General features: G+C 42.0%; 1 protein-coding gene across 2 annotated transcripts in view; it reads left to right on the forward strand.

Moving 5' to 3' along the window:
- Positions 1–19,522, forward strand: part of Mapk1 (mitogen-activated protein kinase 1) — a 63,566-nt gene that overhangs the window by 26,038 nt on the left and 18,006 nt on the right. For both annotated transcript variants that reach the window (XM_036195668.1, XM_036195669.1), the window contains exons 2-6: positions 8,654–8,836; positions 10,213–10,402; positions 15,908–16,024; positions 18,508–18,622; positions 18,995–19,126. In XM_036195668.1, coding sequence (XP_036051561.1) covers positions 8,654–8,836; positions 10,213–10,402; positions 15,908–16,024; positions 18,508–18,622; positions 18,995–19,126 — 737 coding nt within the window. The remainder of the gene's footprint in view (positions 1–8,653; positions 8,837–10,212; positions 10,403–15,907; positions 16,025–18,507; positions 18,623–18,994; positions 19,127–19,522) is intronic.

Consider the following 19,522-nt stretch of genomic DNA (forward strand, 5'->3'; position numbering starts at 1 on the left):
CTTGGACTCAGCCCTCTGAGTACCCATGGCTCCTTCTAAAATACCTTTCTTTTTGGCTACCTGTTAAAACCTTAATCCGTCATTGAAATACCACCTTCTACACATAGCATAGCATTTAAGAAGCACTTGGCAAATTGTAGCTGTTACTAAGTAAGAATTGTTCATAAAAGTTACTTTCAGGCCAGGCGGTGGTGGAGCACGCCTTTAATCCCAGCACCTGGAGGCAGAGGCAGGTGGATCTCTGAGTTTAAGGCCAGCCTAGTCTACATTGTGAGTTCCAAGACAGCTGGGCTACATAGAGAAACCCTGTCTCTAAAAACAAAACAAAAAATTTTAGTTAATTTTCTATTTGTTTAGCTTTTTTGAGGAGACATCTGTTCACCCCAGATAGGTCATTAAACCAAAGAAACAATCCTACCCAACTTTAGCTTAATGAATCAGTGAGTTTAGGGGGTTACTTTCAAGAGTGTATGACTCAAAAATAGCTACATCATTGAAAAACCCTCCTCAGTATGAATGGCCATGTAGGAAAGCTGTATCCCTGGAGTTGTCTGCACAACTATATGGAAAGTCTCTTTCAGCAATTGTTTACTATTTTCGTAACGTTTGGAGAGGGGCTGTTTTCCTTTCCCTCCACCAGAGAGTTAGGGGCCCAGCCTGCCCCAAGACAGTGAATTTTGGAAGACATCGTACACACATTTACTTCTAATAATCTTAAACTAGCACCACACATTTAGCAATATAATGTACATTACAAAAAGGAACACCATACAGATCTCCACTGGCTCTTGTACGTTTCTAATACTCCTCTCTCTGCCCAACAGTTCTGACTGATTGGCCTCTACAAACCACCAATTCTGTTTTCAGCTCAGGGGAACTTCCAAGATCCATTTAGATTTTTTTTTTTCTTTCCTTGCAGCTTCAAAATTGTACAGGCAGCAAAGTAGATCAGTCATGGGTTTCAGACGTCTTACTGACACATATGTGCAGCCCGTTCAGTGTTAGAAAACTTGTTAGACCAGTGGGTAAAGCAGAAAGGTGGAGGAGAGCACTACTTCAGAGGTTGTCCTCTAGCCTCCACACGGGCCTAGTGTCTGTTTAGTGTTTTGATCCTCATTTTCAACTACCAAACTTCAGGTTAGTTTATTTTACTAGTTATTTATTTGGGGGACAGGTCTCTACATAGTCATGGCTGTCCTGGAACTAGCTCTGTTGAACTCAGAGAGATCTGTCTGCCTCTGCCTCTGCCTCTGCCTCTGCCTCTGCCTCTGCCTCTGCCTCTGCCTCTGCCTCTGCCTCTGCCTCGAGTGCCGGGATTAAGGGTGTGCTCCACCACCACTTGGCAAGAGTTTGCATTTTATCCAAAAGTTCGAGGCAGAGAGATTAGCCTTGCATTGGCTTTTGAAACATCAAAGCCCACCTTCCAGTGGCACACCTTCTGATCCTTCCTAAATAGTTCCAGCTGGGAACCAAGCATTCAAATGTATGAGCCCAGGGGGCCATTCTCATTCAAAGCGCTGCATTCCACTCCCTGGCCCCCAGAGGCTCATGGCCATATCATAATGTTAAATGTGTTCAGTCCAGCTTCAAAAGTCCCCATAGTCTTCCACAGTCTCAACACTGTTTGAAAATCCAAAGTCTTTTCTGAGTCTCAAGACACTCTTAACTATAATCCCCTGTCAAAGCAAAAGGCAAATTGAATACTTCCAACACAGTGGCATAGAATTGCCTTTTCAAAGGGATGAAAGAGAGATTATTGAGGAAATACTGGACCAAAGCAAGACCTGAAACCCAGCAAGTCAAACTCCAAATACTGTATCTCTATGTCTGATGTCAAAAAAAGCTTAAATGGCTCTCTAGCTTTGTAAACTGCAACATACTTCTCTTTGGGACTGGTTCCATTCTCTGTCAGCAGCTTTTCTCAGCTAACTTTCCATGGCACTGTCACCTCCAACATCTTGTGGCCTCCAACAAAATTCAGCTTAACTTTCACAGCTTCATGCAGTGGCTGATCCAGGCCTCCATGCAGGGACACCCCTGGCTTTAGTGACATTCCTCAATAGCTGTGGAAGATTCTGTCCTTGACTCTAAATGTAGAACCACTGCCTTCTGCTTGTAAGAGATGGAACTGGCCCTCTCCTTTAATTAAATCTGCATAAACTTTGCTTTATAGTTGCTCTTTAGGCTGAGGAAGTATGTCAGGTCCCACCCTGAGAGTCCCACACTCTTTGTTCCATTTTTAGTTTTTGTTTGTTTGTTTTTGTTTGTGATTGTAGACTCAAGGGGGAAAAAGTCTTACACAAGAATATAGAGATGGAGCCTGTATTCCGTCATTGGAAGATACGTATTTCCTTGTGACCACTTAGTAGAGGCTAGTATCTGCTCAGTTTCTCCCATATAAAGTAACTTTATTCATTTTGTCCTCAAGCTTTGGGACAGTTCCAAAACTACATCTGAAATAACCTTGGGCCATCTGGGTGCTAGTGGCATACCCCTTTAATCTCAGCACTCAGGCAGCAAAGGCTGGTGGATCTCTAAATTAAAGGTCAGTCTGGTCTACAAAGCAAGTTCTAGGACAGCCAAGATTCCACAAAGAAACCTTGTCTCAAATAACTTGAAAAAGAGCTGGGCTGTGCTAGCGCACGCCTTTACTCCCAGCACTCGGGAGGCAGAGCCAGGTAGATCTCTTGAGTTTGAGGCTAGCCTGGTCTGCAGAACGAAATCCAGGACAGGCACCAAAACTACATGGAGAAACCCAGTGGTGGGGCGGGGGACCACTTGAAAAAAGAAATAACCCTGGGCCTTGGAAAGGGCTTGACCTGGTCTTGTTATTTTGGGCGTCTTGGATGGGTGGGTGGTGACATAAGCCAAATTGTGAAGATGTGTCCAAGTACTAGTGCCTTTGTGTCTTTGCATGTGTTTCTCCTCCTCTGACATTGATTCTACCCCCCACCCCTACTCCCCACCCCACCCCCCACCCCCGTCCCCGTTTTGCCTTGGGGCACTTTCTCTTCCACCCTACTAGTCTCTAACCTTAATTTGCCTACTTTCTTCATAATACCTTTCCAGTTGTCTACCTGCATTTTCTAGTATTTCTTCCCTTGCCCTGTTACCATTTTTTAAAAGATCCCTGGTTTTGTTTTGTTTTGGTTTGTTTTGTTTTGTTTTGTTTTGTTTTGTTTTTTGCACTTACATCTGCCTTCCTTCATTTTCTTACAGGACCAAGGGCACCTCACTTCATCTCATTGTAGACTGAGTTAACTGTTCTCCAGTTCTGTAGCCTTCTCCACCTCAGTTTGAAGTTCCTTCTCTGACTTCTGAAATACCAGTCTTCCCCCCTCGTCTGTCTGTTTGAGTAAACACATTGACTTTCAAGTTGGACAGGAGGTTCTTAGTCTGTTATTGTTTATTTGTTTCTTACTGCCCTTAACTGGTTTATCATCTTTACTGACAGTGATACCTGCTGCAGGTTCTATTGTTCTTCCTTACACTGCTGAGAACCATGGTCTCCATCCAACACCCCCCTCCCACACACGGGCATCTTTAGATCTCTAAGTCAAGTAGGCCAGGGAATACTTGCCTACAGTACCCAGTGTTCCATCCCCATCATCTCATTCATTCATACATACATGCATATATATACACATATATTGTACATACATAAATCATTCTTGGCTCCTATCCTAAAGGGATATACCTTCTGATATTTGCAAGGTCTAGAGTGTGACTATACTGTCCCGCATGCTATAAAAATCAAGTGAAGAAATATTAAATGGAATATATATTCTTTCTTCCTACTATGATGAGTACTATATCTTCTTAATGACCTTGAAGGCCAGACTCAACTAGAAAATTCTTAGGCTTTTTAGAGTTCTGTGCCAGCAGTTTCAGGAGGGTACACCCTACAATAGCCCTCTTCTTTCCTCAACCACAGTGTTCCCCTCACTTTGAGCTTCAGAACAGAGTGATCTGCTAGGCATGGGTTTGCATAGTTTCTGAGACAGAAATTGAGAGCTGTTGGTGAGCATGGTTCTTTCTGGGAAGGGACAGTGCTGGATGAAGTCAGTGGTCCTATACTGGTAATTCTCCCTTTCCATATGTTACATTTCTACTTGCTTTTAACCCTGCTTTTTTTTGTAAAAAGTCTACTCCTGTAGGATATGGTTTCTATAGGGCCCGCTTGCCTGCCTGCCTAACTTCTCTTAGACAGGGTTGAATTATGGCTGGCCTTGCACTGTTTGTGTAGACCCATTTGGCCTCTGACAGAGATCTGCCTGTTACTGCCTCTTCCTCCTGGATGCTGGGGATTGAAGATGTGCACCACCATACCTGGAGCTTAGACCCAATTTTTCATCCTTTCTCTGATATCCTTATTTGGAATTAATCTACCTGGATTCTCTTTTCATTTAGGAAGCAAATTTCTGTGAGGGTATGTTGTGTTTTGCTGTCTCCATTCCTCACTAAATTCAGAGCGTTTTTCACCACACTTATCATAAAGTCTCTCAAATGGGAAGTACATTTCAAGTAGTTTGAGTTCTCCAGAAGCTGTGACCAACACTCTCTTGTTGCTGTGGTAACCCTATCAAAACAGGAAATGAAATTGGTTTGCCATGACTATTCATAATTGACACATGTTGATTCCCTTTTCTTCTCTAAGTGTTCACAAAGCATCTGTTAAATAATATCCAGGATTTTATGGCTTTGAGTTCATATTTGCAGATCAGTGTCTTCTGGAGTTTATTCCAACTCATCTCAGCCCTGGAATAAACCAGACATCCAAAGTCCTGCACCCCTCATTTAAATTCTTTGATTTATTCTTGATAATTTGTGCATCTGTGCAGTGTATCTGGGTGCTGTCTAGCCCATAATCTCCCCTCCCACTTCCCCCAGAAGCCTCCAACATTTCTCCCTCCCTCATTCCTATCTTATTTTTTTATAACCTTTGGGTCCAGTTAGTGTGCCTAATGGACATGGGGCCATCTACCAGAAGATGGGCAACCCATCATTCAGCAGCTGTATCCCCAAAGAAAAATTACTTCTCCCCCAGCAGCCATCATTTGCCAGTTACTCCTCTGCTATTATTGGATGTCATGAAGGCTTCTCTCATTCATACTGATGTCCTGATTGGCTTGATCATATGCAGCATTTCACAACATTCCTCCTCATCCTCCATCTCTTACATTCTTTTCTCCATCTTCCATGAAATTTCCTGAACCTCAGGAGGGGGTGGGGCATGATACAGATGTCCAGTTTAGGGCTGAGCATTCAACAGTCACTTGTTCCCAGCACTTTGCATTAGCTGCTGCCCACTGCAGAAAGAAGTTTCTTTGACCAAGCTTGAGAAAGCTTTGGAACTTATGGGTATACATATATTTAGAAGGCAATTTGACAGCATATCCAATTAGCAAAACAGCATTAGTAGATTCATCTCTAGAACCCATGGCTTCCCTGGCCATGGACTTTTGACTAGATTTATAGTACCAGACACAGCTCTCCTGTAGAGCAGGCCTCAAATCCAATCCAGAAGTTGTGCTATGATCTGAACTTGGGCCTTCTGGAAGAACAGAATAAACTTTTAGCCACTGACCCATGCCTCTTATCCCCCCCAACCAGACAGGGTCTTTCACTATGTAACCCAGGTTGTCCTGGAACTTACTATATAGACCAGGTTGGCCTTGAACTCATAGATCTACTTCCTTCTGCCTCCTTAGTGCTAGGATTATAGATGTGTGCCATCAGGATAGATACCCTAGCTCCTCTTTCCATTTAAAATTTTATTTGTATGCATATGCGTATTCTGCCCTTACATATATATCTGACAGGAGCAAGCCACACTATATGAGCAGGATCATGGCTTCTTTTCAGGTGGAGGTGGAAGAGAATGGTACACACCTTCAAAAAAGAAGTCATCTTGGTTATGTCACCACCAAGTCAGGTGATATGGTAGAAGGCTACACTGCTTGACTCCTAACAGCCCCATTAGATAAACCCATTGTGATTGCCACACCTTTAATCCCAGCGGGAGGCAGAGGAGGCGGTTCTCTGAGTTTGAGGCCAGCCTAGTCTACAGAGTAAGTTCCAGTACACAGAGAAATGCTGCCTCAAAAAAACTAAGTAAATAAATTGCCCTGCCTTATAAATAAACAAGTGAGCAAACAAAATAAAGGCCAGTCCTGGTAGATTATAATTCTGTAATGCAAGCCAGGTTTGACTACTATGTTCAATGAAAACTTAAGAATTTCTAATGTCGAGTTTCTGACCAGGATTTTTACTTAATTTTTGCAATGTTTTACAATGCTGAAAGATCAAATTTTGAGGCTTTAAGATGCTACCAGGCACTGAGCTGACAATCTGAAACCCCAAACCTTTGTAACTGTTTTAAATATGTTTTTTTTTTTCAGTTATGATTACCAAACAGAGGTTTCTTTCTTTTTTTTTGTTTATTTTCGAGACAGGGTTTCTCTGTGTAGCCCTGGCTGTCCTGGAACTCTATAGACCAGGCTGGCCTTGAACTCACAGAGATCCACCTAAAGGTGTGTACCACCACTGACTGCCTAAGAGTGTTTGTTTCTATAGTAGATCCCAGTATAGATACACTTGCCTAAATTGTACATCCTTTGCCTGTCTCCCTGAAAACCACTGCTTTGGGCCCTAATGTACAAACCAAGGAAAGTAACATTTAAATAGTCATTCTGTTTAAGAATTGTATTTCATTTCACAGTATTTGGGGATGTAGCTAGAGTTGTCCTGCCTGGCCCATGGTCAGGACAGATCTCTCTCTCGCCAGTCTCACAGACACTCAGACCCAACCAAGTGAACACACAGAGACTTACAATATTACTTAGAAACTGTGTGGCCGTGGCAGGCTTCTTGCTAACTGTTCTTCTATCTTAAGTTAACTCATTTCTATTAATCTATAAGTTGCCATGTGGCTCACCAGTACCTTATATCTCGCTTGTCATGGTGTCGGCTGGCGGTGTCTCTCTGACTCAGCCTTCCACTTCCCAGAATTCTCCTCTCTCTTGTCCCGTCTATACTTCCTGCCTGGCTACTGGCCAATCATGTTTTATTTATTAACCAATCAGAGCAACACATTTAACATACAGAACATCCCACAGCAGGGGACAGTGCAGCATGTTGATGGCATTGTGAGATGGTTGCAACCATCACCAAGGTTGCTTACTCCTAAAGCATTGTCTTTGGATAGATGCAGTCAAGGGTATCAGTAAAAGTAGATAAATACCATTTTAGAAGTGTGAACTTTCAAATAATAGAATTTTACTGTGTCACATTTCTAGCACTTAATGAGGAAACAATAAAATATTTTACTGCCTACCAAAATTTTCATTGCTTTAGTCAGTGGTCAGATGTTATTTATTAATATAAAATGCCTTTGTAGAAAATATTTAGTTAAATCGCTGCCCCCCCCAAAAAGATAAAAAAAAAATTTTTACCCAGGGGGTGGTGGCTTATGCCTTTAATCCCAGCACTCGGGGGGCAGAGCCAGGCGGATCTCTGTGAGTTTGAGGCCAGCCTAGTCTACAGAGCGAGATCTAGGACAGCCACCAAAGCTACACAGAGAAACCTTGTCTCAAACCCCCCACCCCAAATTTAAACCATCCTGAAATTGAAAGTAAAATATGTATTGCTTCTGTTCAGAATTAGTAGTTGGGTCTTAAGGATAGCTTGGGAAGAATTGAAGTACTATCATGCTGTGAAAGTATTTTTTAGAAGATTATTTTGTAGGTTTTGTTATAGAATTACTCCAATATCATGGTTCAGTTTCTTGAAAACAATAACAAAAAATAGTCCTATTTTTTGCGTGTGAGAAGGTTGATAACTGGGCTGGAGAGATCGCTTGGTGGTTCAGAGTACTTGGTGACTTTGCAGAGAGCACCCAGGCTCCATTCCCAGTACTCAACGTGCAGCTCACAGCTGTCCATGTAACTCCAGTTCCAGAAGATCCGATGCCCTCTTCTAGCCTCCAAGGGCACCGTACACACGTGCACAGTCATACAGGGAGACAAGCATCCATACACAGAAAATAAAAATAAAAAAAAACAAATCTTTTTTCAAGGAGGTTGAGATTGATAAAGGAGATAAGCATCCATATGCACAAAATAAAAATAAGCAAGTCTTTAAAAAAAAAAAAAAAAAGGCAAGAGGTTGAGGTTAATAAAGACAATTAAGCTTTCCAAATCTGGTTTTTAGTGATAAAGCTGTTGGTTGGTTGTACTTGATGTTTGTGCTGCGTCACGGAACTCAATACAACTAACTATCAGTAGTTGTTGTGGAGGCAGAAATGATATTCTCACCAAAATGTATCTGCTGTTATTTAAGACCATGGGAAAATGTTGTGGTGATTGTTGTTGTTGTTGTTGTTGTTGATTTTTAGTGTGGGTTTGGTTTTGTTTCCTGTAAACCTATCTTAGGTTTATGAAAATGAGCATTCATCTTGTGAGCAGGGCCCTGCAGCTCTTAAGTGTCAAGTCAGCATCTGCTGCCTGCTTTACCTTCCTTAAGTATCAGTACAGATGTTAAAACTAATACTTTATTTACAAGTTTGTATTTTCTGCCAAAAATTTCTGTGAGCTGTTTTTAATACTATCTTTTCTCACGTAGCACACCTTTGGTTTTTTAATTTTATTTTTAGCTCTGCTTATGATAATCTCAACAAAGTTCGAGTTGCTATCAAGAAAATCAGTCCTTTTGAGCACCAGACCTACTGCCAGAGAACCCTAAGAGAAATAAAAATCTTACTGCGCTTCAGACATGAGAATATCATCGGCATCAATGACATCATCCGGGCACCAACCATTGAGCAGATGAAAGATGTGTATCCTTTTCTACGTTAGCGGTTGCCTCGTCCTCCATAGTCACTTTGTGGAGTAAATAACTGGAAATTAATGAAGTGTGCACAAAGTGTTTTCTAATCATTCCTCCCATACACGTAAAGCATGCTAAAAGGGGAGATTGTAATTTGCACTTAACTTTAATGTTTAAAGCATTTTATTTTTTCTCCATGTTATTAGTTTTTGGTAACTAATTCTAATATGTTTTTTATGAAGTTCAGTGTTTCCTCTGTCTCTATAACAGTTTTCTTCTAGTTTTGCAAAGTCTTGGTTGTTGTCATTTCCAGCCCCGTTATGGTAGTGAGAGGGAAACAAGCATTCATTCACATGGGGAAGTGGGTACACCTGGCTGATCAGTGCCTTCCAGACAGCCCTAGTGTGTGCCTCTTTCAGCCTCAGCTTCCTGTCTTTAAAATGGATAAACTGGGCCTGATCATATTTTAAGGCTAGGCTGGTCTAGAAGACCCCCTTGTAGTCTGCACCCCTCGGGAGTGACCGGCTCCATGTCTCCAGGCAGACCTACATTTAAACAGCTCTGTTAGGAGGTGGTGTGGTATCTTACGTGAATGCCTCCTGCTGCCACCACCTGTTGGTCTTGTTTTACCTTTTGTCATAAAGCCTCTTGTAGATGACAAGTTTTATTTTGATTGGGATTTTTGGTGTTTCTGTGTAGCCCTATTCTGTCCTGGGACTTACTCTGTAGAACAAGGTGGCCTGGAACTCAGAAATTCACCTGCCTCTGCCTCCCAAGTATTGGGCGGCACCACTGCCCATCACAATATAATTTTCATAAGAAATAATGTGGTTCAGTTGAAGTTTTAGGTGCTTAAATAGTAGCTATGCGGGGAAAAAAAGAAGAGCAAAACCCAGCGTCAGCCCCTTCTTCACACTGCTTCCCTTGGTCTTACCCATATAAACAGTAGTCAGGAACAGGGAAGAATGGCGGAAAGTGGACTCAGTCTGAAGAGCTTGGTGGCAGGAAGCAAAGGGAACAGTGTGTCATTGCACGTTGCTTCTGGGCAGAAAGACGAGTGCTGGTGTTGGCCATCGTGTCCTTTAAGCTTCGGAGGCAGTGGCTGGTGGTGGGCAATTTTGGAGAACAAGTTAGTTGAGACTTCAAGATTGGCAAACATTCTGTTTTAAGTCTCAGTCTAGACCCACAAGAAGCCACATAAGGCAGAGATGATGTATATTCTCTTTCGTGAGAGTATACCCATGTTTTCTTCGGTTTCTCCTCTCTATTGATGACCTTGCTGTATCAGAAGCTGCATGGGAAAAGGATTAAGAAAAGTTGAGTTTGTTTGATGCTTTGCTAAGTGTGGCCAACTTTGTTGGATGTTTACCTTAACCTGTCAAACAGATATATAGTACAGGACCTCATGGAGACAGATCTGTACAAGCTCTTGAAGACACAACACCTCAGCAATGACCATATCTGCTATTTTCTATATCAGATCCTGAGAGGATTAAAATATATACATTCAGCTAACGTTCTGCATCGTGACCTCAAGCCTTCCAACCTCCTGCTGAACACCACTTGCGATCTCAAGGTCAGCTAAGTCACTTATATTTTATAGCAAAAATACAAGTACACAATATGAGTCTTGTTCCTTCTTTAACCCACTCTTCCTTTCCAGAGATAGTAGCCACTGTAGCAAGTTAGTAGCTCTTTTTTGGGGGGGAGAGGGATGTTTTGAGACAGGGTTTCTCTGTGTAGTTTTGGTGTCTACCCTGGATCTCACTCTGTAGACCAGGCTGGCCTCGAACTCACAGAGATCTACCTGGCTCTGCCTCCCAAGTGCTGGGATTAAAGGCGTGTGCCACCACTGCCCAGCTAAGTCAGTAGCTCTTATGTGCATGTGTGTATGTTTTATGTACATGCTTACATATTTTATGTATATAATGTCATGTGCGTTGTTTCTAATCCTTTGTATCAAGAAAAGCAAAACAAGGCTCTTCTCAAGGGGATAGACATGATCTAAATGTTCAGTAATGTTAGGTATGGTGGCACATGCCTCAGATCCCAGCACTGGGAGCAGAGGCAAGCAGATCTTTGGGAGTTAAGGCCAACCTGAAGTATGTAGTATGTATGTGTGTACACACACACACACACACACACACACACACACAAACACACATTGACAGAGGTTTTTTTTTCCAACTATGTACCTTAGTAAAATGAAAATACATGTCCACACAAAAACTTGTACATAGGTAGTCGTGGTAGTATAATTCATTGTCACTAAAAAATGTAAACAATCAAAATGTTCAGCTAATTGTGGATAAAATGTGATAGAGCTATACAGTGAGTTTATAGTTGAAAGCATTAGGGGGAGACAGTTCTAATTTGTTAGGTTTTTTTCTGTTGTTAATTATTTTAAGGTTGCATAACCCTGTGTCTATAATATTAAAAACTATAGCATTGTAAACTTTATGTGAATTATATCCCAGTAAAGAAACTTTAAAAGTATGTGTAGATGTGTAGGAATAATAATTTCTTGAATTTTCAGTTAAATGAACATTCCTGTGTGAAGCTTTGTATGTATGTGTGCCCCTGAAAGTGGAAAACTGAGAGAGAGAGACCCAGCAGACAATGTATCACTGATAGCATATGCTGTATATGGCTACAGAAAATAGTATTCCCATGCAAAAGAGGAAAATAATGTCCATGTCAGCCCTCGAAGGACGAAGAGACTTTCTTAAGTGAGGGGCTCTGTTGGACACAGGGGAAGGAAGGTCAGAAGCAAAGGAGGAGTTAAGAAGAGAACTAAATACTTTTCTGTTTGGGGGCAGCACTGGGTATTGGGCAGTTGCTAATAAGCAAGAGAGATTGGCTGAAAATGAAATATGGACAACCTTTATCTAAAGTTTGCTTTCTGTTGTTATTTTGAGACATGGTCTGACTATATAGCTCAGGCTTAGGTTTGTACCACCACACCCAGCAAGGAATAGCTGGGGCTTATCCCAAACTCCATTTTCCTGCTTCACTCTTCAGCTTTTTATTATTGGCATATTCCACCGTATCTGGCTTCACTCGCATTTTTAAGGTATGTATCTGGAGTATGTCATTCATATGGAGAACATTTCATTCCAAAGATGAGTGTGGTTTTTCATTGAGAGTCTTACTTGCCACAGCACACATATGCATGCAGAATAGGTTATGGTGGCAGGTAGTATATTTATATGACACATGAGCTAACACTAGTGGGGAGGAGAGTCACCTACTCAAGCTCTACAGTACATCAAGAAATACCACCACATTGTGGAACTTCATGATGACTCTATTTCCCAGGTCCACAGACACACATATGGGGTTTAGACCCTATTTACAGCTTCTGTTGGCTTATTTTCAGTGGAGCAGAAAATGGGAGGTGTAGTCAGTACTAGTGTGTGTGCTCATAGTTTGCCAAACAGAACTCACAGTTATCAGTAAGCATTACCACAGCCTGTTTGATTGCATTTATACCTGGAAAGAAGGATACAAAATGAAACATGTTTTTAAGAACATTTGCATTTACATAGTCCAAGAGCTGGTCAGATGGGAATGCTGAAGTTTAACGGGGCTCTTTAAGCTTGGGCTGCACTAGTTGTCTGGCTTCTTTTTTTTGTTTGGTTTGGTTTTGGTTTTGGTTTTGGTTTGGTTTGTTTGTTTATATATATACATACACACACACATACATATTTATTAACTTTTTTTTCATTTTACATACCAACTCCAGTTCCCCCTCCCTCCCTTTCTCCTGCCTCCTCACCTCCCTCCCACTCTACCCCCATCCACTCCTCAGAGTGGGTAAGGCCTCCCATGGTCGTCAACAAAGTCAACCAAGTTGAAGGAGAGCCTAGCCCTCCCCATTGTATAAAGGCTGAGCAAGGTATCCCATGTCTGGCTTTGTTTATGTGGAGTTATTGTGAGTATTACTAGGGCTTTATCTGTAGCTGTGATAGATTTGTTTGGGTAGTGTTCTTGTTGTTTTATTGGCTTTGTTAATTTGGTTAGCCTTCAGCAGTATGATATTAAGGAAATTTTGTGGCTAGGCATGGTATCGCACACTTTTAATCCCAGCACTAAGAGACAGGCAGGCAGCTCTCTGAGTTTGAGGCTACACAGAGAAACCCTGTCTCAAGAGAAAGGCGGGGAGAGGAGAGAAGTTTTCTGGCTGCACTGAGTTGTGTGCTTTGCTTGAAGGTGATTATAAGACGAAGAGTAAGCCTACAAAAGAAATACTGTGAGTCACGTGTTGAAAAGTTCAAGTCGCTCAGAAATGGAGTGGTCGTAGTTTACCATAGGAAGTGCTGACTAAGAGTACTTCACTCCTTACTGCATATGGGAAGTGTCCAACCTGTCAGAGGGTTCTTGGGGGAAGGAGTGAGGAATGAGGACGTATTAGATAAAAATGTAGACCTAAAAAAAACAACAAAAAATATAGTCCTAGACAAAGAGAAAGACAAAGATACAGGATGGGGGGGGGGGGCTGGATCAATACCCAGCCGCCCAGACTTTATTCATGATGGGCCTTTTAAACATCAGCAAGAGGAAGGACAAAAGCCGTCCCTTATCCAAGGTCAAGGTATAAAGTACCAACAAGTGTAGACCCTTCAAAACACCTGGTACCCACACCTTTGGCCAAATATCCCATTATGCAGCCCTGCTGGGCTAAGCAAGCCCAGACTTTCTGACCTTGAGTAAGGCCTTACTAGGAAGTACTCCCTCTGTGGGCTCCCACAGGGGAAGTATCCTGCAGGAGAGTTAGGAAAGAAGAGGATGGATGCCCTATTTGTTTTGATAACACGGTGACATCCTGTGAAATGCATGTGCAGCTTCTTGGATGCTGTACTGAAGCAAACAAGAGGCTCATTGAGAACAGAGGCTGCTGCCTCTGCTGCCAGCTAATAGTGAGCCAGAGGAAGGTGCTTGTGCATTGGGAACGGTCTTTGCCTGTCTTCCTCAGTTACTGAGATACTAGAGAGTGAGGTCCAAATAACTACGACCTATATCTTTTAGACTTGTTCTTCCTTTGTTGTCCTACTTTTACTGCCAAAGTTCAAGTCCTTGGGGTGTGTGTGTGTGTGTGTCTTTTTTCTCTCTCTCATTAAACTTGTTTTATTGGGTCTCAAAATTCAGTCACAGAATTTTGGTCAAGTTGTTTCCATTAAAAAGTACCGATTTTGGCTGGGCGATGGTGGCCCACACCTTTAATCCCAGCACTCAGGAGGCAGAGGTAGGCGGATCTTTGTGAGTTCGAGGCTAGCCTGGGCTACCAAGTGAGTTCCAGGAAAGACGCAAAGCTACACAGAGAAACCCTATCTTGGGGGGGGGGGGGGGAGTACCAATTTTGGCTTTTGGGATTAAAGGCGGTGGTGGCGCACACCTTTAATCCCAGCTCTCAGGAAACAGAGCCACCCGGATCTCTGGTCTACAGAGTGAGATCCAGGACAGGCACCAAAGCTACACAGAGAAACCCTGTCTCAAAAAAGAAAAAAAAAACCAGAAAGAAAAAGGAAAAAAAAGCACCGATTTTGAAAACTGTTAACTTAAAAATGCCACACACGGGGGCTGGAGAGATGGCTCAGAGGTTAAGAGCACCTACTGTTCTTCCAGAGGCCCTGAGTTCAATTCCCAGCACCCACATGGTGGCTCACAACCATCTGTAATGAGATGTGACACCTTCTTCTGTGTACATAATAGATAAATAAATAAATAAATCTTTTTTTTTTTTTAAACGCCACACACAAAAAATGGTCCACAAAACATTCACCTTTTCTTCTGGGGTTTTACAGTGCATTATCATTAACCAGTCTTTTACTGTTGAACTTAAGTGCCAGCCCTTGTTTTTTAGCTGACTTAATACAGTGAAGCCTCCATATTGATCTGTCTTCCAGATGGCCTTCTACTGTACTGTGTCCCATCTGTTAACCTGTCCCTTTCTTGCATTGGTTTCCTGGGGACCAGAGAATTAAAATACTTTTATGTATATTGACTTAAGTAGAGTATGCCTACATTTCATTTGTGCTTGAGTTGGTAAGGCAGCTGACTCAAGTAGCATCACAGTGTTAAAACAGCTAGATCGATGAGAGTCTTGGGAGGTGCTCCTAGTCAGAATGTGAGAAACTGGGTGCTGTACAGAGCAGTGGTGGATGACAGGATGGCTCAGTGATAAAGCCAGATGACCTGAGTTTCATACCTAGGAACCACACAATAGTAGAGAATCAACTTCCTCTGAAAGCCATCCTCTGACCCTCACCACCACCACCACCACCACCACCACACACACACACACACACACACACACACACACAGAGAGAGAGAGAGAGAGAGAACATAAATGAACATCAGAACCAATGGTCTATCTTAAGTACGTGAGAGTTTTTAAACTATCAGGATTGGCTGTGTGAAAAGTAGGGAAGTGAGAAGAATTTTTAAAAATAAACCAAAAAAAAAAATATTTTTAGACTAAATGGAAAATCTGGCCAGAAATAGGGGTTTGAGAAATAGAACAAGGCAGCCAGCTTAAGGAGCTACAATGGCATGGAGAAGAAAAGGGCTCTGGATGGGTTTGGTGATTTTTTTTTTTTTTTTAACCCCTAACACTTTTGTATTTAAGGTTTAATTTTATTTCTGTGTTTGTGTTTATATGTCTGTCCATCATAGTATGTGAGTGCTCAAGGAGGCCAGAGTCTCACATCCCTTGGAATATATAGGCAATTGTGAGTCACTCAGTGTGAATGCTGGTGACCACTCAGGTCCTCTGTGACAGCAGTCTGTGCTTTGAAAAGCACACCTCTCCACCACCACCACCCCATGATGGTTTTTCTGTGCACTCACAATAGCTGGTGGTGATGAAACCCAAACATGATTGTCAGATTGTGCCTGTTTCCTCCTCTCCAGCAGGTGGTCTGTCATCACCTTAAAATAATGAGTTTGTAGTGTCCAGAAAGATGTCTCACATAGTATTGGTAGCATACTTTTGTTACTGCTATGGCCTTTTTTATTTTCATCGTGTTTTGATATTAGCTCCTTAGTATCTCTAAAAAGGTATCCCATTTTTTCCCCTTAGATCTGTGACTTTGGCCTTGCCCGTGTTGCAGATCCGGATCATGATCACACAGGGTTCTTGACAGAGTACGTAGCCACACGTTGGTACAGAGCTCCAGAAATTATGTTGAATTCCAAGGTAAGAAAAAGAAACAATAGCTATAAACCTTGGTCTCCATCCTTCAGTCTGGTGTATCTGGCCAGAGCCAGAGTGCTGCTTAATTCTTCTCAGAATTGAACTTTTGGGCCTTAGGGTTTACTGTTTTCAGTCATGGTGACCGTAAATGTCTGTGTCCTCCCTTGTCTGTAGTACTAAGGCACTGCCTATGGCAGCTTCCACACCTGCTTTTATGTTGTTAACAGTTTCTAGTGATTCACGTTTCTGTGAATATATTCCAGAGCTGTTCTACAAACTTTAAATTACCTAATACTGAAGAATTTCTCTTCAGCAAAATTACTGGATATGGAAAGAATAGGAACCACTTGAAAATAGGGGTAGATACGTTTCAGAATGAAATCCATCCTCCTCTTCACTGATTTGCTGTGAAGAGTAGTAGATCCAGGTCATCCAAACTCTGCTAACAAGATCTGGGTCTTGGGAGCCAGGCAGTGGTGGTACATACGTTTAATCCCAACACTCAGGGGGCAGAGGCAAGTGGGTATCTTTGAGTTCAAGGTCAGTCTGGTCTCCAAAGCAAGTTGCAGAACAGCCAGGGCCATGCAGAGAAACCCTGTCTCAAAAAATAAAACAAAACAAAAAACCAACAATCTGGACTATGATAATATGTGGTGGTGCATACCTTTGATCTTGGCATTCAGGAGTCAGGGGCAGGCAGATTCTCTGTGATTATGCATAGCAAATTATAGGACAACACAGACTACAAGAGAAACCTTCTCTCAAAAGAACAGGAAAGGAGGGAGGAATGGGGGTAGGGGGGACAGGCAGTCAGGCATAATCCCAGCACTCAGGAGCAAAGGTATGAGAATTGCCACAAATTTAGGCCAACCTGGTCTATTAAGACCTTGTCACGGGCGGGTGGTGGTGGCTCACACCTTTAATCCCAGCCCTCAGGAGGCAGAGCCAGGCGGATCTCTGTGAGTTTGAGGCTAGCCTGAGCTACCAAGTGAGTTCCAGGAAAGGTGCAAAGCTACACAGAGAAACCCTGTCTCAAAAAAAAAAAAAAAAAAAAAAAAAGTTTGGGCTAGAGAGATGGCTCAGAGGTTAAGAACACTGGCTGTTCTTCCAGAGGTCATGAGTTCAATTCCCAGCAACTCTGGCTCCTTCTTCTGGCCTGTGGGGATACATGCAAACTGAACACTGTATACATAATAAATAAATAAATAAATCTTTAAAAAAAAAAAAAAGATACACATTGACTGGAAAAAATGAAGTATGTATACATTCTTTGTTAGAATCATAAGCCAGCAGGCAAAAGTGAGGGCTGTTCAGGACATTGAACTTCTGTTTGGGTTTCTTTTTTTCTGGTTGGCTTTTTGGTTTTGTTGTTGTGTGTCTGTATGGGTTTGTGCACATGTGTGGTGCCAAAAGATGCCAGAAGAAGGCATTGGCTCCTCAGGAGATGAAATTATAGGCAGTGGTATAAGCTGCCCAATGTGGCTATGAACCACAGTCACAGAATCTTAGCACAGCATATGACCCACTCTGATCCTTGCTATTTGTGAGGAGTGTGGCGCTAAGGACTTCTGTGTCATGCATTTAATGTGGATGCACAGAAACAATGCTAACTTCAGCATATCAGAAGGCAAAGCTATTTGGGCTGATGACGGATGATGTTCATGTGCGGTTTCTGGGTCACTTCTAGAACACTGAAGTTAATAGTTTGACTATGAAATTTCCTTTTCATCAATCTCTCAAATGTTTCTCTTACTCTACATAACTGTCTTTCTTTTGATGCTTTAGTGCTCTATTATTTATCCCCAAGTCAACTCTTCAGTTTTAGTGATTGACTCCTTTTTTTCCTCTTGTTATATTTTTCCTTCCATTTATTACTATATCTAACATTTTCCTTGTAATTCAGCTTTTTTTTCTTATATAGAAGTATCCTGCACTATTGTTGCAATGAAATAAAATAATTACAGAACTTTTAACAAACTTCTTTAAAAAAATTTTATACCCAAGTAATAGAGAAGATTAGAGGTGGAGGTTTTTCAGTGTCCATATAAGTTTATTTGCAAGTTCATAAAAAACAGGTTAAATACCGTAAACGAGTGTTACTACTCCCTCCCCACTCTGATTTCTTTGGGGAGGGGCTGAGGGGGCTTTTGTTTGTTTGTTTGTTTTTGCTTTTAGAAACAAGGTTTCTCTGTGTAGCCCTGGCTGTCCTGGAACTCACTTTGTAGACTGGGCTGGCCTAGAACTCAGAGATCTGCCTGCCTCTGCCTCATTAGTGCTGGGACTAAAGATGTGCACCACCACCCTCCAGCAGCATCTCTTAAGAAAGCCTAATTACTGTCTTTCATTCTGTGTCCATGTGTTTCAAAATGGGAGTCTCAAAGGAGATGCTCAGACTTTCATCTACCACATGGCTGTCATATAAGATCTCATTGTGTTGTTGTGGACACCACATTCTAGTTCTCTGTCTTTCTCCCTTCCTATTGCAGGGTTATACCAAGTCCATTGATATTTGGTCTGTGGGCTGCATCCTGGCAGAGATGCTCTCCAACAGGCCTATCTTTCCAGGGAAGCATTACCTTGACCAGCTGAATCACATCCTGGGTAAGTTCTTGAGCATGGTTATATCAGACTTACTATAAACGTGGGGTTTTTTGTTTTGTTGTTTTCTTTTTTGGTTTTCTGAGACAAGGTTTCTCTGTGTAGTTTTGGTGCCTGGTCCTGGCTCTCACTCTGTAGACCAGGCTGGCCTAAAACTCATAGATAGCCACCTGGCTCTGCCTCCTGAGTGCTGGGATTAAAGGTGTGTGTCACCACTGCCTGGCTAAATACCTTTTTCTAAAAACTTATAGTGCAAGGTGATTACCGGGCAGTGGTAAGAAACCATTAAGTGCAGAGTCCCTTCTGTGTTGTAGCTGATGTATGTAGTAATTTGTTCATATCCTGACCATTAACAGCTAATATTCTGTCTAATAGGTATTCTTGGATCTCCATCACAGGAAGATCTGAATTGTATAATAAATTTAAAAGCTAGAAACTACTTGCTTTCTCTTCCACACAAAAATAAGGTGCCATGGAACAGGCTGTTTCCAAATGCTGACTCCAAAGGTAAACCTTACTTTATTGATAATTTTTTCCTTAAGCTTAGCTTTAGGTTGCTGTTATATTGGCTCAATTATTAGGTTCCAGCCTGAAAACTCAGCAAATTGTAACTATTGGGTAATTCTTTATTTATAATGTGCTAGGCTGGAAAGATGATTCATAGAGTAAGTGTTAGTTATTTAATTGGTGCTAGGAACATGTCCCGAACACGACAAGACCACAGAAGAGTTTTATTAAAGAGGATAGAGGTGACAGGCCTGTGTGAAACACACGTGGGTGAGGAGATAAGGGGGGGGGGGAGACTAAGAGAGAAAAAAGACTCATGCAAGATGGCACCGGCTTTTTAAAGGTTGGGCCGCGCATGCGTACAGGGACTCCTGTGGGTACTCCACGAATGCTCTA

The sequence above is a fragment of the Onychomys torridus genome, chromosome 8 (assembly GCF_903995425.1).
Source record: "Onychomys torridus chromosome 8, mOncTor1.1, whole genome shotgun sequence".
NCBI lineage: Eukaryota > Metazoa > Chordata > Mammalia > Rodentia > Cricetidae > Onychomys > Onychomys torridus.